Source organism: Stegastes partitus, unplaced genomic scaffold (genome assembly GCF_000690725.1).
Source record: "Stegastes partitus isolate 25-593 unplaced genomic scaffold, Stegastes_partitus-1.0.2 Scaffold242, whole genome shotgun sequence".
Classification (NCBI taxonomy): Eukaryota; Metazoa; Chordata; class Actinopteri; family Pomacentridae; genus Stegastes; species Stegastes partitus.
The window spans coordinates 118026-141121 of NW_007577973.1; the positions used below are offsets into that span (position 1 = coordinate 118026).

The 23096-nt window shown below is 42.4% G+C and overlaps 1 protein-coding gene across 1 annotated transcript in view; it reads left to right on the plus strand.

The window, feature by feature from the left end:
• The first annotated feature begins 3284 nt into the window (after nucleotides 1–3284).
• The window catches only part of LOC103357241 (glutamate receptor 3), an 85435-nt gene continuing 65623 nt past the window's right edge, over nucleotides 3285–23096 (plus strand). Inside the window, exons 1-2 of the mRNA XM_008281700.1 lie at nucleotides 3285–3363; nucleotides 3820–3978. Of these exons, the coding sequence (XP_008279922.1) occupies nucleotides 3285–3363; nucleotides 3820–3978 (238 nt within the window). The remainder of the gene's footprint in view (nucleotides 3364–3819; nucleotides 3979–23096) is intronic.

Sequence of the window (23096 nt, forward strand, 5' to 3'; positions counted from 1 at the left end):
CAGCAAGAAGGTCGCCGGTTCGCGTCCCAGTGAGGACACCCGGGATCTTTCTGTATGGAGTTTGCATGTTCTCCCCGTGCAGCGTGGGTTCTCTCCGGGTTCTCCAACTTCCTCCCACACAGTCCAAAAACATGTTGAGGTTAATTGGTGATTCTAAATTGTCCATAGGTGTGAATGTGAGTGTGCTTGGTTGTCTGTCTAAGTGTAGCCCTGTGATAGACTGGTGACCTGTCCAGGGTGTCCCCTGCCTTCACCCTAAGTCGACTGGGACAGACTCCAATACCCCCGCGATGGATGGATGGATGGATGGATGGATGGATGGATGGGTTCGCCATTTAGTCGTTGCTTTATTTTAGAGACTCACAACTAGTGCTGAAACTGGTTGGGTGAGTGTTGGAGTCCCACTGCTTTAAATTACTGTACAGAAATATTTTCAGTTGTCGTTCTCCAACACTCTGAAGAGCAGCAGCTTCTGTGCAACATGTTTAAACTTGATGATCTGGACTGACCTCCTACAGATTTGTGTCCACTGGAAAAAAGAAAATGTTCTGCCAAAGTCTGTTATTGCTTAAAAAGCACACAGTTCCACAGTAGCAGCAATAGCAGCTTATTTCTGGTGCTGGGTATGAGTGCTGGCATAGATCAAACAAAAGCAAATATGTATAGATATATATATATGGCTTATCTAACAGAGAGCAAGGGCAATTATCAACTGCAAAATCTCAGGACTTATTGTAGTCTTTATTCTCTTATAAGCACATTGAAGGAATTGTTAGCAAAAACATTTGGGTTTTATATAAAAGTCAAGTGTAGATAATCCTGCCCTCAAAACTCCAGTATCAGCCAGGCTGTAGTCACAAAACCAAAACCTTTGGGAATTCCTGACATGAGGCAATCTGTTGCTGAAAAAACCCTGAAAAACCCTCCCACCTGCTGATTATCGATGATTACCGCAGCACACATGCTCACGCGTCAAGATTATTTTGTGATCATGGCACAACATGACCCTCCTGTGTCAACATGACATATTAATAAAAGTTACAGTTTCTTGCTTGTTTGCTCACGTATCCTCAAAGAAGTAAAGATTGCTTCCTGTTGTGTTGAGAGGAGAAGGCAGGGAGCAAATGAATAACTCTTGCTGGTGAGGCTGGCGCTGCTCTGAGCTATAGGCTATGAATCATTGTCATCATGAGATAAAAAGCAACATCTTTTCATCTGTTTTTCAGTCTTTTCATTACGCCTGCTTGAGTAACACTCCTGTGAGTGTGTTTTAAAATCTAAAAGGCATATCATTATTTGTTTTCAAATAGATCATATCTGTGAATTTTTGCACTTGTCACAGAATGGAGTTCCTGCAGAGGCTGAGCCTGGAGGATAATGCAGCGTGGCCAAAATGTCCTAATTGAAAATAATGCAGTGCAATCATCATCATTTAATATCAATTACATCAAGGCCTTATCTCAAATGCTTGGGCTCCCCTTGTAGCGAATAATGCTTTTTTTTTTCTCTCCTTTCTTTATGCTTTTGTTTGAAATGATGCATTATTAGCTTTGTTCATGCAGAGAATCAGCATGAACTGTAAATGACCAATTAACTGGCTCCTTTGGTATTCTTTCAATTAACCGTCTCATATTGTATTTAAGCAAACTGGCCTCTCGTTTCCACTCAAACTATCATCAGTGTTTCCGATCAAGGGTGTGATGTGATGGGAGTTTGTGGAAATAGCCGACCGGAGAAGTCAGAAGGTCACAGTTTGACATTGCTCATTATGACTTCAGCCACAGAGGTCAAGCAGCCAACATCCCACCACTCTGACACGGAGGCTGCGGTGGCCAGAGGATCAATGTGATGTCATCGCAGATTCATCCCCAGAGAGCCAGTGAGCTGTGGGAATAGGTATCAACTCTGACCCTGTTTGGAAAGGAAATCTCCCCCTGTGACGACGAGGTCATAGCACATCATTACTTGATTGACGTGGTTGATTAACAGCACAGCTTCAAACACACAAACCCAGTCACACTCGTGTAATTCATATTTGAAATGTCAGTGTGGAGAATGATCAGAGTCATCCATCATCCTAATTTCTCAGGTCGTGCACATTATCATTTCCTGTTCGCTCACTGTACTTACACTGTACATCCCTGTTTCAATCTATTACTGTATTGTTTATTTGCTGCTGGGGCTTTTATCACTAGCAGAGCCCTCAGCCAGTTGTTTTTCCTCTAACATCAGATTACACGGCATTGCTGCCTTTTAATGCTAAAAAAAAAAGTTGAAAACAGGACACGCAGTCTATGTTAATGGGAACTCAGTGCATTGCAATATCAATAGCTGAAGCCTCAGCCATTTGCAATGCAATTAAAAACTCAATTTTCAAAGCGCTTTGGTGAGGGTGATAAATGGGCCAGTAATCCCTTAATTGTTCTCTCTTAAGCAGAATCACAGGAATGATAGATGTTTCATTAGAGGAGGGGCAAAACTTCAAGTAAATAAAATCACATGCAGAGTGTACAGAGTTTATTATCACCAAACCTCCAAAGAAATGCATATTTTATATAAACATAGTTTAGACTTCCAGTTATTGTTGTTTTCTTTCAGCTTTTTGGGATCATTTTCAGAACCATGGACAGTTCTGTTGGCTTCTCTTAACTTTTCATCATTTATTGTTTTTTTTTCCTTTTTTCTGCATTCTAGCCTTGAAAAAGACAAAGACTAAAGAACTGACTAAGAACACACAACTTGTTCAGTATATGATACAAACGCAGTTTCTCTGAGGATCCTTGAAACGCAGCAGCAGCAGCAGCCACAGCTGGAAGTGGCCAAGCCATTCACAATCATTGGCCACCCGAGATTGCAGTGTTTTTATTGATTCGGCCAACACTAGGCTAATATTGACAAGTACTGCGCTTATTCCAAGCTGTCGTAATCCGGCGAGTTGAGGCTTTTTAATTTAACGTCAGATCAAGTTTGACCAAGATTGGCCCGCCGCGACGGGTCCAATCGGAGTTCAGATCAGCTCCCTCCTCTCCCACCAGCCCCCATCTCTGCCTCTCTCTCGCTCTCTGCCTCCCTCTCTCTCTCCCTCCCTCTCTCTCTCCATCTATCTCTCTTTCTTAGTTGCAAAAAATTCTCTGCAGCTGGGCTGCACCTCAATGAATGAATTGGTGCACTGTGAGCGACTATCATCTATCCACTGGATTTCCATTGCACCCGGCTTTCATCCAGAACATATGAATTTGCTTAGACAGACCCTTTTGAGGAGTTGAACAGATAGGTCGGAGAAAATGGCACAACGCGTGGTTTTCTTCCTCCTGTGGCTCTTTGACCGCTCATTCGCAGGATTTCCCAATCAGATTAATATCGGTAAGTGTGTTTGCTGTGTGAAACAGCTGCAGATTTCGGTTTTGTACGGACAAACGAAATGCAAGATTGCAATTTTATACCGGATACGGCGCGCGGAGCTCTGCGCAATGATAGAGACTAACTTGATTTTTTTCCAAATGCTGCCAGCTCAAAGGCGCTGATTATTGAGAACTGAAATACAGCTTCTGTTAACTGTGTCATTGTGATCAGTGCAGAGGAATAAGTGTCGTTCTGATAAGGAGGACGGGAGACGGTCAGGTTCCCCCGCTCGATCCGAGGAGTTACATACATGCGCGCCGGTCAAAAAATGCATGACAGTTATTCTTTCAAATTGCATTTAGCTGCTTAATAACACCACAGAGTTCTTCGTCATGTCATAAAATAAAAGCCAAAGCTGACACTAGACTGGCTGCGAGTGTGAAAGCGCTGTCTGATCTTGGTTTTCATCTCTTCAAGGGGGACTGTTCATGCGTTCCACGGTGCAGGAGCACAGCGCGTTCAGGTTCGCTGTCCAACTCTACAACACCAACCAAAACACCACTGAAAAGCCTTTCCACCTCAACTACAATGTCGACAACCTCGAGTCGTCCAACAGCTTCTCGGTCACCCATGCATGTAAGTGTGCTTCTTCGTCCAGATTCCCACTACTTCTGTCCACCAGGAAAGAGCAAGAATTATTAATGTCAAACTCATATGGAGCTTATAGAGGCTCCAGCTCAATGCAGACAAGTTCTCACTGGACTCAGATTCATCAAATCTCAATGGGAATTAAAGAAACAACAGTTTTTTTCCTAATATATGCAGTGTTTTTTCTTGCAAGTCATCCTAGATGTTTGAGTTTTTAGCACAAAAATGTAGAAATTCCATTGAATGTTTTTATTTATTCAGGTGAACATTTTTAATAGCAGATAGAGTCACTGCTGTTCCAACATTCACGGCACTGCTGCCTGTCCGGGTTTTACAGAGGTGGTATGTGCAGATACATGAATTCCACATTTCCCTTGGCAACATGCAGCAAACATGCTACCAATTACACAAACCCGGTGTCAAGGACTCAGCCATGAAGGAGTTCATACAGCCTGTTGTAGTCTGCAACGTAATGCTATGCAGCCAGTGGATTTTCAAACTGAATCTATGTTTAGTAAATACCTTTAATTTCACCACTCAAGTGATTCACTAATCAAGAAGAAATTATACAAAATGATAATTTATGGTGTGTCGTTGTTTTCTCCATGCTTTTGTGCTGTTGTGTGGATATGTTCATCCCGTGGTGCAACTGGTGTAAGTTTGCTTTGGAGCTGATGTTGCAAAAAAAAAAAAGAAAGAAACCCTTTTTTTTCCAATGCTCCTCTTGGCTGCAGTTTCTTGAAATCAGCAGAAACAGAGAACGAAAATGGACAAAATGGGAAGAAATGGACTCGAGAGTGCCATTTTGTGATGTCATTTTAAATGATGAGTTCAGTTTGGCTGAATGGCCGACTTTGTAGGCTCACAGCTCTGTGTGACTGGGGCGGCTGCGTCCCTCTAACCCCTGTGTGGCATGGTCATAATGGCCCCTCTGACTCTCCATGTGCCAGAGCGTCTCCGCCTGCTCCGTCCTCTGACTCCCCCTGTGTTACAGAGCATCTCCCCCAGCATTGCAGAGTCAGCTCATTAGCACTCAGCCCTCATAGCACCTCACCGTGCTGTCATTGGGTGAAAGGGGAAAAAAAAAATCCATAGCTCCCCAACCAACGCCAGCAAATGAGTTGGGCTCAGACCTGCAGAGGAGGTGGGTCTGAGCGGTGAGGGAGATGAAGCAGAGCATCGTATCAAGGCAGCAGAGCTGCAAGTGCCTTAACGAAGGCGTCCATAAGAAACAATAAGCAAATGAGAGTGAATAAATAATAGATAGCGCCGTGCAATTTCACGCATGTTGAAGAGGAAGGGAAGCATAGGAGAAAAAGGCTTGATATCAGAATCTAATTAAATTCAGGGGCAGACAGAGCTTTAGCAAAAAGAAGTGGTTCCTCTGGGAGGCGTGACCCCGTTTCTTGTTTCTTGCTGCCATGTCTCAGCATCTCCATCATGAGTACTGTCTCAATACTGCAATAAACTTTGAACAGGAAAACTGTGAACCTTTAATGCTGCAACGAAACTAATATAAAAATAGGAGTGCGATCGTCAAATGTCATTGCAATGTTGGTGCTCTGATGTGCATATTAATCAGCTGCTCTGGTGGAAGGTTCACCTGCTCCACTGCACAAACAGAAGTTTATACTTAACACACTAAAAGCCTCCTTCTTAACTATATGATAATCAGCAAACTTTGAGCTTTTCCTAAAGACGCAGCTTTCGTTTGAATCTGATTTGTCTAATGTGTGATCCAAGACTTTTGTCAAGTGAGTGCCCAGAGACTGTTGTCAAGCTGAGCCCGCAAACGGCAGACAGCTCATGCTGAGCTCACAACAGTCCACAAGCACCTCGGATTGTCTCTACCAATGTAGTGAGCGAAATAGAGATGACGGTTATTAAAAATCACTTATCTGCTGACTTCCAGGCCTTGGAGACTTTGCCTCCAGTGAGCGAAGACCTCCTGTACTCCGAGTTTTACATTTGTCAGCGCTGTTGTTTGTTCTGCAAGCTGTCACAATTATTTAGTGGACATTCAAATTCCCTGTGTCATCAATAGCCTCATGTGAATGACTCAGACCTTTGTCAGCAGTAGCGCACGTCTTACTTTATGGTTGGACAAGGTTTTACAAAAGTGGCATTTATGTGAGTTTGGGGGGTACATCTATTTTGAGACAGCCTTCACCGCTTTGATTAAGATGAGATCTGGCTTCTTCTTTTGTGTGTTATACTGCTTCAGTGTGCATTCTCGCTTTGCTCTGGGACAGCTAGTGCGAAAGCCCTCTACTGTGACTCATCATAAAGATCACTCCCCCTCATTTGCTGTACATCCTTTAAATATATAATATAACACTGAGAGAGAGAGAGAGAGCACCCTCAAAGGCGTGCATACAGTCAAATAAACTTCAGTTTATGTGGCTTTTTAGAAACAAAATGTGGAAATCCTCCCGGCATAATGAAGCCGCAGCCTTGTGTCGGAACAATTTCTTTCAAGTCAGTTTAAAGCCGCATGCTATTAATTGAATTAGTGACCGTCAGGAAAACAATGCATGGCTTCAGTAATCCTTAAGGCTCGGCTTTGTAGTGCAGCAGCATGGTATGTGCTTTGGTGGCAAGACTGTTGTTGCTTTGAAGTGACATCAGAAATCGTGAAATGTGTAATTACCAGTGCAGGGTCCGTAATAGCTATGGAAGCTAGGAGTCAGGTATACTCACCGAGAAGGCAGGAGCAGTTCAAAGCAAAGGCTACCAGTTTGAAGAGAGCAGAGCAGACAGCATTAATGTTCCTGATGGTCACGGCTAGCCAACTTAATGACACTATCATCCTTTTCTCTCCTGTTTACCCTTCTTCTTCTTCTTCCTTTACCTGAGGCGAAAAAAACATCAAGCCCCCCTCTGCCTTCCCTTGCCACGCTATTTATTAGATTACTCGCCTTGATTCCTGTTAAAGGCAAATTTTGCACTGCTTGGCTTTTGAATCTCATCTCACTATTCCTCATTCCTCATTCTGTCATTAAGCTAATGGTCTGTGTCCCCTCTGCCAGCCTTTTTACATGTGCCTACCCCTCTTTTATTGAATCCTCCAGGTTCTTAAACTCTGGCAGTAGCAGATGCTTCTTTGGCTACACTGTTCAGCACCCTTCTCCCGCCGTTGTTGGCTGTAGAAAAAGCTGCTTCACTCCAAGGGAACGGGAAAGAGCACAGGAAAAAAAAAAACAAGACACTGTGACTGCATTTGTCTTTCCCAATTGCAAGGAAGGGGAAAAGGACATGGGAGACAAGCAGAATAACTCTGAGATGCGATGTGTCTTACTGGAAATGCAAGACACTGGGGGTAAAGGAATAGTATGAGATTTTGGGAAACATAGTTTTCTTGCCAAAGAGTTTGAAGAGAAGATTAATACTGCACTCACATCTGTGGGAAGCTGGAGTAAGCAGCCAGGTAGCTTAGCTTAGCATAAAGACTGTGCTGGAATATTTATTGGGCACCAACCAGCTGAGACTGCAAGAATTTACTGGTCCCAGCCAAGAAATGGTCCAGTGCATAAGTCCAGGGATGAAACAGCAATTTCAGACTTTAGGTTTTTGTACGAATTACACAACCATAATGTGTGTTAATTACTGGGCTTTAGAGATGCAGGAAGGTGGATTTTGTTACCTTTGGGCAGAGCCAGTCTAGCTGTTGCCCCCCTGTTTCCAGTCTTTGTGCCAAGCTGAGCTAACTGGCTGCTGGCTCCAGCTACAACACAAGGATGATATAAATCTTTTCTTCTCTCATTTGGCAGAAGGGAATAGCTGTTGACTTATGTGATGCTAGGAATTCCATACTGCAGCATTAATATTGTCATCTACAAAATTAATTACTGTCACCGCATGCTGTTTGTGCGTTGCACTCTGACTCAATGTTATATTGCACATAATGCAGGCTGATAATATGTGAGCAGCGTCGTCGAGATCACACCGCGTGGATCAGGGAGGGCGTGGAACTCTATTAAGACACGTGGCATTTTTAATTTTACAGCCAGGAAGAAAACTCCAACAGATGCTTGCATTTGTACAGATGAGGGATATCAGTGGCAGTGATTAGGATTATCAGAGCCACTCAAGAACACAGTGCTCAAGCCTAATTTTTGTCTAGCCGCTTTCTTTCAAACATCATATTTACTGACCTTTACGCCCACCCAGATTGCTAACTCTGCACATGTTGCTGAGAAACACCAACAGCCTCTTTACACCGGCGGCCTACACTATGACTGAGCACATGTGGCAAATGGCATATGTTGGGAAGCACAGACGAAAGGGCCCTTACAAAGTCTTCGCATGTATTGTTGAGTATAGCTTTTGGGGCTGTTGTTGTTGTGGTGGTGGTGGTGTGTGAATGGATGGTAAACAAAGCGACAGGGAGACATGTTTTCGCAGTGCTTGTCCTGACAGAGACAGGCTATGGTCGAGAGAAGCTCCTCAGGTGATTGTAGTGGTGCCACAGTTCTTGTTCTTGCAGGCTGTAACTCAGCTTGAAAGGTGTGACGAGGGAAACATGGCAGGGGGAAGCTGGGAAAGGGAGGGAGTGGTGGGAGGATGGAGACGAAGACTGCAGTAAGAAAAAGCAAGGAGAAAAACAATTTGAGTTAGGATTTTTTTTTTTTTTTTTAGGGTTGCTTAGAGTATGTGTGTGCATGAGTCTATGACTGTGTTTGAGAGAGAAACGGAGAGAGAGAGACTTCTCCAGGCTATGGGGGGTTGTACCGGGACATGCCATCATAGTCCAGCTGTGTAGGAAGCACAGATGGAGGCTTGTTTATGGATGCACTGGCATGTGCATATGAACACGTGTGTGCACATATGCAGAGAGCTAAACACACATAGGTGCACGCGGCCACACATGCAGAGACAGACACATCCTCTCCACCTCCTCACATTTGTTACTGAGTAAATCTCAGCATTTCGTACTGAATGTCCCACGACACACTTCATCATTCATCCAAAGTAAAGGTCATGGTGCAAATATCGCAGGCTCACCCCGTGCTTCTGTGTGCAAACAAGACAATTTTAGAAAATACCATTTTCAATATATATGCAGAATAGGATTCATGTGAAAAACAAACTATGCAAAATATGAAGCAGAAAGTGTACTTGATGAACACCATGACAGTGCAAAAGCCTTCTGAGAGAAACATGAGCCACAGTACAGTGTGATTTTTGAGGCCAGCAGGCCAGGCGCTCTCAGAGGACCGTTGAGGTGGTTCGATATGGGCCCCAGTCAAATGAGTGGTACAGAAACGGTCTGGGATGGGGTTACATGCTCTGGGAGCCACGAGGCCTCTGAGAGGGGAGCAGAACGTCAGCAGAAGGGGATGACTGACAGCACAGTTCAGACAGAGAAGGATGACGCACAAAAGGGTGGTGACTGTGTCGACTACAGACACATGTTGTAATTGCTTTTTTTATGGTAAGTTATTATCATTATTTTCAGGAACTACTACTAAGTTGTGAAAAAAAAAATCCATTAAACCTTTATTAATTGTTAAAACAAGTGCTACAGTAATTACATTCCAGCAACATACCGCATGTCTTGCTGAATTTTAGTAAAGATTAAGCACCAACGACTACATTTTCTACAATTTCGATGAAGTCTTGCTGGCATGGTTACAGTCACTGGTACTGTTTGTTATGGTCGCATGAGGCGAAAGCTGTTTCATACAGCAAACACATAAAAGACTTGGAAAATTCCAAAGGCCAAACCTCCAAAGGGAACATTATTTTGACCTAATTTACTGGCCATGAGATGCCCTCCGCTGTATTTTTTTTTAAAGTCAGGCACATAGCTGACGCTGTAATGAGATTCAAAATACAAAACATAGAACACACTCCCAGGCAGATTCAACACAATGAATTTTTAATCAGAATATCAAAAGATCCTCTTAAACCCAACCTGAGGAGAAGTGCTGCTGTCGGAGCGTTATTTGTCTTGGAATCAATGACGCTGGCAGATGTTGTTTGGTAAAACAACAGATTTACTCCCTTGTTACTGTGGTGGCTTCAAATCTCCATATATCTTTCACAAACACTGGGCATTTGGCCGTTTTCGGCAGCTGTGCAGCGTGACAAGTACATAGCGTAAGGAAAGATTTTTGATCTGGAACATGAGTAAATCACATCATTACATCACGGATTAACATTGGCGCTTGCAAAGATTTATCTAACCCTGGCAGTTATCTATCTTCTGTGGTGTGTTCAGACCTTCTGTGGGGATATTGGCTTGGGGTCTTTGGATTTCCTATTGATTTCCTTTATCTACTCAGTTTTCTAGGGCAAATATCATAAATTGTAGGTGAGAGGAGGGATTAAGGAGAAATGATTGTGGATGGAATGTCAGGCACCCTGAAGTTATTGTCACCCGACAGCCTGTCATTTCAAAAACAGCAGCCCGGAATCACTGTTTATTGTGTTAACATGATAACCTTTGCTTTTATGTAATATAGTTATTCTACGATTGCAAACAACACTTTAAATCTACAGTAGGCAGAAATCTACAAAAGGCGAAAACAAGCAAATGCCAGAATTTAGCATAAAGCAGACCTCTGCTCGAAGCTGTTCCCAACAGATTAGCACCAAGATAGTGAAGCTAAAAGTCAATATTTATTTGAGAAGTCAAATGAGATTGAACACTGCCGTCCAAGTCGAAGGTCGTCCTTCTAAAGGTGAAGGTTCACCATTGTGGCACCATATCCAACAATGACCTCGAGCTTTGTTGCTCTTAATGCTCCTTTCTAAAGCCTGAAAATGGAGCCAAGAGGAGCTACAGAGGTCTAGTTTCCTCTCAGACCATTTGGATTACAATATTCTCAAATATTAATATGGAATTTATGCAAAGTGATGCAACATCAATGTTGCCTACCTCAGCTTTAAATGCACCAGGCAGAGTCTTTTTCTTTATAAAGGAATTTTTCGCACCCCTTCCGACAGAAGTTTTAGCCACCACCGAAGGACAATCACCTACATCAAAATGACAAAAATTGAAAATAAGAGTAGCAACTAATTTTTTTTTAACATGTTAGTTTCTCTTACTCAGTCACAACAGACAATTTGTTTATCAAATGGGCAGAAAGATTCAAGGATTCAAGGTTTTTTATTGGTCACAGACACAGTTATACATGATACACAGACTGCTGAAGCTTATAGGGAATCCAAATGTTTTGGATTGTTGGGTGTTTCTGTCTCTGCCTTTGTGAAGCGCTATGAGATGACTTGTTGTTGTAAATATGCGCTATACAAATAAAATTGAATTGAATTGAATTGAATTGAATATAATGTGCAGTGAAATGCATTGTGTCCCTGTTCCACATTGAAACAATGATAAGATAAATAAGAATAAGGAATAAAACACAAAAGAAATGTAAAAAATATATATATATATGAATGTATACACACACACACACACACATATATATATATAATTATAAATAAAAGAAAGAGTGAAATTAATTGAATAGCTGTTAGAAACCTACTGCCTCACATTCTGAGCCAGGAAAAACACTGTCAGGCACATATGCGACGCTATAACACTGATAGATTTCTACGTCTGTAAAAAACTATTTATGCCACAGCTGAAACCCTGATGTTACCATTTACCATCCTACCAAGAATAGGTTTCAATATAATTTGTGGAACGCTGACCCATATGTGAGCTTTATGGCAAAGCCATGAATGCAAGGCGTAGATCAAGCCTCCTTTTTTCCATCTGCAGACATGATGCAACATGACAGCCCATCTATGCTCTGCACATCTGCTCACCACTGTTCAAATAATGGGGTGGTTTCTGAACTATAAGTCAGCAATGACAGGCTAAGTCTGTGTACCCTTATTGAAGATGATATCAACACTGGCTTGTGATGAACAAGAGAAGCCGGCTGACCATATAAAAAAAATCGGCGATAAACACTATGAGAGACCACACAGGAGGAGACACACAAAATCCTAGTGGTGCATTAAGCATATTTGCTGCTGTGCTCTGTGCAGGGGGAAAAAACAGTTTCTGATAAGGAAAAAAAGGGGCCTACATGTGGTGCATTTTAAGTAAAATGAACAGGGGACAAGCTACTATTGTGAACCATTCATTTCAGGTGCATCAGGGATATTAATGCCAGCGGTCCAGCTCCATGTGATGACTGCTTTCTATTTTGTTTTCTCAGCGAGCAAAACCTCTCAAGGAGAGTGGGCTACGTTGTTTGTGGCAGAGATTATTTTTCATTTCAAAATGTCATTTACCCTCATGCACCACTTGTGAAAAGACAGGGAGAGAGTAGGTAAAAGAAGAAGAAAAGAACAGCATTTTCAAAACTTGTCACTTGCAAAGATCTCTGACATTGCAGTCAGCATTTTTTTATTTTATTATTTTACTTTTCTCCCCCTCTCTGTCTTTCTCATTTCTATCTCCCCTTCTTTATATATATTTAATCTCTCCCACAAAGCCCATTACAGCTATGTTCCCGCAGCCATTGCCGTCACACTCAGCTAGCTATTGGCCATTCACAAGACTCCCCTACAATACCCGTAATCACTGAATCAGTAATCCCCTACTTGAGCTGGAATAGCACATCCGCATCGTGCCTCATCGGAAGTTGCTGCATTGGTCTGGCTTCACTGGGTCCTAAAGAAAAAGGGAAAACTCTGTAGTCTTCCTCAATCGGAGCTGCTGACTGCATTGTCCTAACCAAGGTCAGACAGCTCCTAGAAAGAAAAACACTTTTTATTGTTTTGGAAGAACTCAGAGAAAGACGTTAATTGGCACCTATGTGGAGTCTAATCTTGTCCGACCACTTGGACTACATTATCAGCTGTTTATTGTTTGCTCTCCCTCTGTATGTGTGTGGTGGAGTGCAATTTTGGTGCTAAAGACAGTCAAAAATGAGGAGGGCATCAGGGCTGTGTTGTGATGAATACAAAACACCAACAGGGACTGTCACGATGTACTCTCCCAACTAGTAAATATTGGATCACAGTGCGACAGGGCTTCCAGCTTCCAGCTCTCTGTCTGCCGACTGAGCAGATTGATCTGCACGTTTCTGGCCTGTTTCAAAAGAGGCAGTCGCTAGCAGAGCCCTGCCAAAGCAGCATGTCTGTGCAGAAACAAGGGCTCCATCATAACTGATTGCTTGTGACAGTTCACAGTCGCCGGGCCACTGAAGCATCATAACCTTGTGAAACTAGTGGATGGGCACTCTAGCATACAGGCTGAAGGAGAGGAGGAAGGGAGAAAAAAAAAAAATATTAGCATATTCCTTGCAGTGTTACAAAGATGCAAATAAGACATGTCGTGCCATGAATAGCCCATGTGGTTAATATTAAACATATCTTATATAATGAAAGACATAATGCGGACCAACACCTCTGGAGATGGGGTGAATTTATAGACAATTACTGCAACTGTGATTGCAGTTGAAGAACAAGACCCCAGCAGTGTCAGAGATGGTCCTGTTGATGTGATGGAATAGACTCCTAATAACAATGAAACAACAATATCTTCTGGCAAGGCTGAGGAACAAAAAAAAAAAAAGAAACCCGAGCCACTCAAATCACTTTAGTTGTGTTGTCACCATAACAAGCGCCAATGTATCTCGGATTGGTCACTGATCCAGACTGAGTTATGAGTTTAATCTAATTTGCATGAATGCTGTGAAGAGCGGAATGATAATCAGATGCTTTGAAAGGATCGTAGGCGACTGTAAAGCTCCGTCGGTGCCTCGACTCGGCCATCGAGGAGGTGTTTGCCGTCGCTCTCCCTCAGTCGTCCAACTTCCTTTTAAGAAGGTGGCGCAGCAGAGAAATGTTTAAATGCGACGCGGTGGTGTGGTCTTGCTTTACATGTTCCTTACCGCTGTTCTCCTGTCCTTAGCGCTCACTATCCTCATGAGTGAGAATTAAGTGAACATGATGTGCTCTTTCATCCATGACCCTCCTCTGTTTCTCCCTCCAATGGTTAATTCGGAGAGTGCTGTTGTGTGGGCTCTTGCCATTTCACACATGGCTACGTAAAACCTGTGGGCGGTTGCTCCCAGGCCACTGTCCGTGTTTGTGTGTCCATGCATGACTGTGTGATGAAATATTGAAGCGTTCTATCATTCCATCATCAACCATTGGGTAGCCTTCGGCGACATTCCCGTCCCTTAATTTTATTTTTTTCAACCCTTCTTTATCTCGATAGTGTGGCTTTATTTTCTGCAAGCGTGGCGTGCAGATCAGGAAGGCAAACCTCATCTGGACCCATGACAGAGCTAATCCATCGCAGCTGCAGAATGAAAAGGGCGTTTGGAGTGAATCCATTCCGAAGGCCTCAATGGAAAGCTTCTCTCAGATGCCGGTGCCCTTTGCAGCCCTGACAGTGCTAGAATATGATGAAAAAGGACATGAACGAGTTCAGTGGCTTAGCTATGTTTATAAAAGAAGGAGATAGGGGAGGAGAGAGGCGCAGTGCTAAATATGGAGAGATGAAGTGACCAGCTACTGCATTTGTGCGTGCGTGTGTGATGTGAACTGGATTATAAGTAGAGAGCTGCCCCTTCGTCTCACTGCACACCTGTCTTTTATGCCGATGTCCAGAATTTGCTGTGTGAGGTTTCATACGCCTCTGCAGATGAGCTCCAAACCTCCTACAGCAAAAACCACAAAGGCTGTGACGTGGACTGAAGCCAAAAGTAGCACTTGGAAATGAACTTCCCATAACGCAAAGTACAATATGTTTGAATGGTTAATGCAAAAAGCCACTTTGCGCCTTCTTGCGCAAATAGACAGAGAGACTGAACATACCGTTCTTATACATGTCAAGGACACAGGAAAGTCTCATCAGACTTGCTTTATGTTCTCTTGCTTTCTTCTCAGGACTTTGTGCGATGTATTTTCCTCCTGCCCATTGTAGTGCTGTTACTGCTACTGCTGCTGCTGCTACTGTACAAGTACCGTCCCTAAGCTGTAAGGGGATAAACTTTGGGTCTTTTATGCATAAAGAAGCTTAAGTTTGGAAATTGCTCTCAAGTGGCCGAAGTTTGTGAAAAGTCAGTGAACATTTCACTCCCAATTTCAGGGGTTTGTCTCTCAGTAAAGCTTTTTAGCCACAGGACACCCTGTAACTGAATTAGATATTAAGAAGTAATGAAGACTCGTGTTGCATGAGAAGTTTCCTGTTGTGAAAAGTTGAGCGATACATTCAGATTTTCAAACTTGCCGCTGTTAGTCCAACAAACTGTCGACCGCCGACATACTGTATTTGCAGAGGTGTGTGTGTGTGTGTGTGTGTGGAGGGCGGACTGGAGGAGTCCTCACTTCCCACTCTGAACGGCTGTCTGACACCATTTGAAAAAGAGTCAAATGAAGGACGCCTCAGCATGAAGCCTCTAAATCATAGACTGTATATAAAGATGGATGAGCGGTTTTCAAGCTCAGTGTGGTGGCTCCAGCCATCACCGTCTTGGCAGAGCCTGACTGTTCCCAACTCCCGGCTAATCCAGAAGCAAAGAGGTGGAGCAAGAGGGAAGCTTTGGGCCATAGACCGTCACTCAAAGCAGCCACGCCCAATCATGTCGAACTTTAAGCGTGAAGGCAATTTTAACAAGCGAATTATATTTAACCTCATCTCCCATACATTTGTTGTGAACATTCGCAATAGAGACCAAAATCGTTTTTGTTCCAGGTTGCAGATATGTTCATTTCGTGATAAAGTTATACACATTAACACGAGGTTCTATGAGGACTGACTCACTTTGGGAGCAAGCCTCAATGGTCAATTAGAGCACTGTTTGGAACTTATGCGCATAGGCTATGTTTTTTTAGCCCAGAAGGTCAGTGATCTTCTTTTTTTTTTTTCTACGAGAGCCACACTGAAAGGACAAAGTCAAAAGGAGAACCACGAAACAGCAAAATCCACCCAGCCTGCTGACTCATTTGTCATCCCAGAGCATACATCGTGTAAAGCAGTCAATACAATCCTAATTAAAAACAGCTTAGTACTGGGATGAGCGGCAGAAGGCATACATTTCATTGACTTTTTTTCAAAGGTGAATAAGTTTTGAATATGTTCTTGTGGACCGGTGTTCCAGCTGACTTTACTTTAAACCGGATCTGGGTTTATTTGCATATAAAGGCTTTGATCAGTGGAGGAAAAATAAAAATTGTGTGTTTTTTTTTCATGAAATCTCCTACGCTCATCCTGTATGGCTCTTAACTTTCTTCCTGTACTTAGAACTCCCTTCTGTCTGCCTGCTAGTCCCCTGTCCAGCATTTTGGATGAAATTGGTTAACGATCAGCGAGCGCTATGAGGCTCACGAGTGGGTGGGATAACGTGCTGTTAAATGATGAAGATAAATTAGGGTGCACAACCACATGTACAGCTTTTGGTCGAGGTCTTCAAATATGATTTATCAATCGATGTTGCTTTTCAGCAAAACTCAATTGGAGAGCAACCACTAAAGACATTTTAATTGTCTTTTAGTCACTCCCCTGTTGTGTGAAAGATGGAAATCAGAGCAACATGAACGTTCATTATATGGCCGAACTCCAACTGCCAGCTCCTGGTGCACACTTTAAATAGTTTTTTAACTAATTATTTACCGAGTCAATTTCTCCTGGAGGCGGATTAATAAATTAGCAAACTAAAACAACAAAAATTGGACAATGGACTCAGCTAATGACCAATATATTTGTCCAATTGGCCAACACTAGTAGCAGCCATGTTCATTTCCCCATGTGCCAAAGTCTACGATGCCAGCGTCTATCATTAGCACTCAAAGCCAATATTGATTAAAAACGTCATTAATTATATGCCATCAAACACAGCTTACAGCCCGACTTCATGCTTCAAATTTGGCCTACTATAATTGTTGGTGTTTTTATTGAAGTTACCATGTTCTCAGAATCGCAGCTATTATATTAAACCGATGGCCTGAAGCAAGAAATACAATGAAAATAAAACCCAAGTTGAAATAAACCACAGTCTCGCTTTCACCATTTTGTAAGAACAATAAATTTGGTGGGAAGGAATTGCAAGAATGACTTTTCTGAGTGATAAATACATTGTTCCTGGAAAAATATGTGTGAATTTTTTAAGGTTGTGGTCACCCCAGACAGAATTCAAACTAGAAATCTCAAAATTATGGTTAAAGAAAGCCAAAACATCTTGGCTTAGATGCCTTTAGAGTTAAGTTATAGAGCTGAGTGAACTGACTCTTTAAGCAAACATACAATTTTATGACAGCTTTATAAATCTATCTTATAGGTTATTTCATATTGCATTATGTTTCCTATAGCCTTCTATTACAGTGCATCTTTGTCGTGCTAAAACCAGGAATTTAAAAGCTTAAACCACATCATAACACGCTGACATGACATCAGACCACATATCAAACTGCCACCAAATCTTTTCGTTGTCATTAGTGCCCATCACATATCTAGACAAGGAAAACTCCACGGACAATAAAGTGGAGCACATCCTTTATTTCATATGAGAAAACTTCTTCAAACGTCTTTCAAGTGACTGTATGTATGTAGCGGCTCCAACGCGCTGTAAATCTTTATTGGCTTTCTTGGGAAGATTTGTTTTTTTTAAGAAAACTAAGGCATATTTTAAGGGTCTGCATGCTGAGGCCCTGGAATATAAAAGGATTACAATTCACTCACTGTCATAGCGCTCTGTTTTCCATCTCGCTCTCTCTACTACCTCCGCCAGCATTATCATTCAGGGACAGAGCACCGTCTCAGCAAGGGCACTAATAAGATGAAAAGTGGCGCTGGACTCTACATACTTAACCATGCCTGCATTGAGGCCGAGGAGGAGAGGGAAGTCTTTAAGTGATGTCTTCAAGGTTAAACAACTGGTCCCATCTCCCGTCCTCAGTGACTTATTCTATTATTCTTCACGGAAAGACAAAGGGCTCGGAGAGACGGGTCCTGCAGAGGTGCTCTTTTAAAATTCAGCCCCGCAATCAAGTTTCACAGTGGAAATCCGTCATTGGCTCGGCCCGGCTTGGTTCAGTGCCATAGGATATGAATTGCGATATGTAATTTGATTAGCAACACCGACGGCAAAGGCTTAGTTTACATGCGCAGGGAGAGGACCTAATAAGATCGTCAGATAGTCATCCCCTCTTGGTGTCCCTGTGCGGCACCCTCTTGGCTTTCCATGTGCATAAAAGCCATGCATGAGACACAGGGATCTGAAATCCCCCTAAAGGACAGAAACAACCAGTCAGGAAGCATTACACTCAGATGGTGTGCACTCTATCAGGAAAAATGGAAATTTCAAGATTTCTTGCAGTCCCGTCTTGCGCATGAGGAAAAAAAGGAGAGAATGACAATCACAAACCGGTTTATGAGGTACAGATAGAGTTGATGTATACAAGAGGGCAGGAAAACAATCCACCGTTTTGACACTGATGGAAAAATATATGTGCCTGCCAGACACCCACAAAGTTTACTCTGCTTGTGTTTTATTTTTGTTTTGTTTTTTTTCTTCTTCAATCATCCAAATGAGAACAGGAACAGGAGAAGTTTTCAGCTGCCAGGTATTCTCCCTGCTGTGTAGAATTGGATTCAAAACAAGTCAGTCGTGTGCGGCGCTCTACACCTGAAATATCACCGCAAATCTTTACCCAGGCGAGCCCGACTCTCCTGTTGTCAAGTCGAATAATTTAGAGGCATCCTCTTAAACTATTTCTTTAATCTTTTTTGATGGAGCTGAGATTTTTCTCTCGTCTCCGTTTTCTTGAAGGCAGTCCTAAGGTGAACTGTTTCCTGTGATTCAGCAGAGCTAATGTGCCCCGTTTGTCGTGATGGCGGAGACAAAGACTGACAGCAACAGTTTTAAATGTTTGCTGCTGTAATGGGACGCTTTGAACTCTGCCTTCCTTTTTGTGGCTGTCCTTGACACCTTACCTCCTCTAACTGCTGGAGATCAGGACTGTGTGGCACACCTTAGCTTGTCCGTCCATGCTTACGCAGTTGTGGCGCAATCCACCGTCTTCATCCTCCTCGCTCTTCCTCACTTCATGCACCGTTCTCTTCTTCCATATTCATCTGCAAAGAGGAGCATGCTTTAGGCCCGCAGTGCTGATTGGGAGGATTAGTGGTGTGTGAGGGACTTTGTCACCAGCTTTCTGGGAAATCCAATTACAGAATATCATAAGCCTTACGTGTTTCATACTCTGCTGAATCCTCCTTAAAAATGCACACAGCCATACTCAAAGGGTCAGTGTTTAGCAGCTGTCCTTGTTGTGTACTGTGGTGACATCCTGCTGAAGGTGAGAGGAGTGATCATCTTTGAAAGGATAAGACAAGTCCTGTAGCGCTCCTCTCGCCTCTGCATTGCAGCAAATGGTGGACTGCATGAGCCTCTCGAAAGAAGGGATTGTTATTTGTTCAATGTAATGGGACGGGATCTCAGCGGCTGGCTGTCGAGGTGAAGCCAGGGCCAAGGGGTTTAGGTCCGTTATCAGCTCAGATAGATAGTCTGTAATTGCATGTGTCAAAGAAATGACATGCAGCGTACAGGGGGCATGCAAAGTGAGATTGTTGCATGTATCGGTTGAGTCCTATCAAACTGATTTTCCCCAGAGTTATTCAACAAATCGACCAAACTCACGGCCGTATCACAACAGCCTTATCGGAACTTTTGGAATGGCCAACGTATTGAACGTTTGAACAGCATTCCCGTTCAAAGCTCTTGCTCTTTTGCTCTTTGCATAATAATGAACAGATGGCTTTACCGCGATAATGAAGACATCAGCGCTTGTGCGAGTCCTCCGCGCCGTGTAGGTCTGTTTGCCTTGCACAATACTTTCCATCCAGTGTGTTGCTCAGTGTTCAAACAAAAGCATGATGGCAAGACCTTGAAGGTGAAAATATCTGTCAGAAGGAGATGGAGTTGAGAGTCATTGAGTCCTTTGAGGATTGCTCACCGGCCACTCTCACGAGTACAGGACTATATCATCAAGATGGCAGGTGGAGAGGAGAGGGAGCTGGTGGTTGAAGGCCTGCAGAGGAAAACAAGAGAGGAAAGAGAATAGTAAATGAACTCTGTGATAGGGAGGCATGTGCACCACATCTGACCTCAGTTACTCTTGTCCTCGGTTCAGTTTCACACGTATAGCACACGGTTTTTCTACTGTCAAACCTCCGACGTGTCAGTCATTAATAACGATGACACATCGATCATAGATGGGACTCAATCCTGAGATTATATGTTACGTGGTGAAAGAAAGAAATTCTGTTTGCTTCATTATTATTGTATAACTTCAAGTATTATATCATCTCAGTTAATAAAAATATTACCCTGAATACATCATAAATGAAAGTTCAGTATTTATATTTTAGATCAATTAATAATTAGTGTTCGTTTTAGCATTAGTGTCACACAGGAAGATAAAGGATAAGAGGTTTTTCTATGGATGCCTTTTAGGTCCAATTTTTGAAGCTTGAAAATATAAATAATGCTAACTGGGGTTTGAATTTTATGCTTTCATACAGATTTCCATAATGCTGTTCTCATTTGGATGCACTACTCTGCACTGAGCTCAGGCTAAAAAAAAAAAAAAAACCTAAAATGAAATTTAGATTTTATCATTATTATAATATTCACACAAATTACCATTAATTATCATTAACTATCTCAATATGTTGTATTCATTAGGACATTTAACCTGTTATTTAACAACATTTAACAGCTCCGTGAGCATGCTGCAGAGTGAAAAATGCAACTGACCCACACAGAAGTGAGTGTTTGAACCTGGGTTTAATTAAATCATAATCTCTGTGCATTTAAGTAACTGGCCATCATTTATTCATTTTTATAAATGACTCCTGTTATATTTCAGAGTCATTTTTTTTTTTTTTTAATGTAGTGGGCTTACTGTTTAATACGAGCAGCAGGGGTGTTAAAAAAATAACATACACGTACAATCGTAGTTAAAGATGAGCTTCTGTTGTTGCTCAAAATACATTTGGATCGAGTTCTCACTATATGTGTTGCCACATTGGAATAAGGTAATATTTCCTGTGTTCTCCATCCATCCAGGCACTGGAGAAACAGAGATTTATATACTTTTCCTCTCTCAATTCAGACGCCGCTTTGACAGCGACACACTAATTTGAACCATTAAAGTTACAGGGCAGTAACCTTTTACGTGTGACTTTTATTAATGTATCTAGAGAAGAAGAGAACGTGTTGGTTGTTTGCAGTTTGCAATTGTGCGCAATATATGAAGACATTAAAACACAGACATCAATTGTCTGTGTTCTTAAAGCCTAGTAATTGAAGTTTATAGATTTGCAGACAATGAAATGTTTTTATTCAGCTACCCAAAAAATTTAGAATCGTAGATAGATATATTATGGGAGGGCTGCAAGGTAGATCGGTGGTTAGCACCGTCACCTCGCAGCAAGAAGGTCACCGGTTCGCGTCCCAGTGGGGACACTCAGGGTCTTTCTGCGTGGAGTTTGCAGCGTGGGTTCTCTGGCTTCCTCCCACACAGTCCAAAAACACGTTGAGGTTAATTGGTGATTCTAAATAGTCCGTAGGTGTGAATGTGAGTGTGCTTGGTTGTCTGCCTCTACGTGTAGCCCTGTGATAGACTGGTGACCTGCCCAGGGTGTCCCCTGCCTTCACCCTGAGTCAATGGGAGATAGGCTCCAGCCCCCCGCGACCCTAGTGAGGATTAAGCAGTGTACAGATAATGGATGAATATATGATGGGAGACAAATTCCCCACAAGAAGTCAGAAATCTGTCCTCAAAACGATGTGATGCTGCTTCTAACCAGCCTCGGTGACGGAGCATCCTCAGGTCACGCTTCTCATCCTCCTGTCATCCATCATGCCCTCCATCAGTCAAACTCTCATGTACATGGATAAAGACACACACAGGTGCACCCCTGAACTCACCAGACTGCTTGTACCTTTTTTCTTTTTTTTTTTCTATACCAAACAACAGATGAGGTATTTAGCTGTGGGAATTCCCATCCTCTCAGTGTAAGCACAGGGCAGGTGAGAAATTCAGAGTTCACTAAAACAGTGTTGCACTACAAAAGAAATTGTATCTTAGATGTTATCACCTGCAAAAGAGCTGCTTTGATTTGCATTAAATATATATTCCAAAGGTACCCTGTGAAGATGAAGAGGAAAAAAAGACAAAAGCAAACATTGTGGCTGTTTGCATTCAGTGATTCTCATCAAAACTCATTATATGTATCCTCGAGGACTAACAAACATGTTGATTTCATTTACTGTCTTATTACACTTTTTTTTTTTTTACATCTTGAAACCTGCACTGTTTCCTTTTAGAAGCATTTTGCTTCCCTGTATTTCGCTTCACATTGTTTTTGTTTTTTTTGTGCATTGCTGTAATTGTACAAAACCGTTTGCAGGTTTGTGGGTCACATCACTTGTAATTTCTTTTTTGTACATTTTGTAAAGGCATGCTATCAATAGGTTTAGAGCCTGTTTCGGCATTTGGTTCTGTGTTCTGTGTTTGCATCTTCTTCTTCTTTTTTATTTCAGTCTAAATGCTGCTCCTGTGGAGAGGATGTTTCTCTAATTTGCTTGTGTTTTGTCTATTTGCATGTTTTTTTGTTTCTCTCAAGCTGCAGTGCGTTGAGCTCTCAGGGCCACCGCACAAAACAGAAATTTGTTGAAGAATAACCTGATTATTTCACATTATTCCATTGAAAGTCAGTTAACAATAGTATTAAACTGTCGCCTCACTTTAACACTAACCACTGGATGCATTTATTGTCGGTAGGAAATGCGCGTTTTTGTCCTCGTTTCACTGAGTATGTGTGCTGGTGTCATTTAACCCAGCAGATCTTTATAAATAGATTGCAGAAGTTGATTCAGCAGGACTAGTAACAGCTTCCTTTCAACGTTTCACGGCACCACTGCAGTTGAGTAGTTCTTGAATCTGGGTCTACCATTTGAGTTAACAGTTTGAAGCACTTCACATCTCTATATGACAAGAGCTGATGCAATCCCCCAGGGCACTTACAAGCTATCTCCCTGTGACAGCATCCCTTCTTCAGAGCAGGACTGGCTGGTCCCGATGTAGGGAGGCAGGCGGGGTGGGGAGAGCAGGCAGGCGGGGGG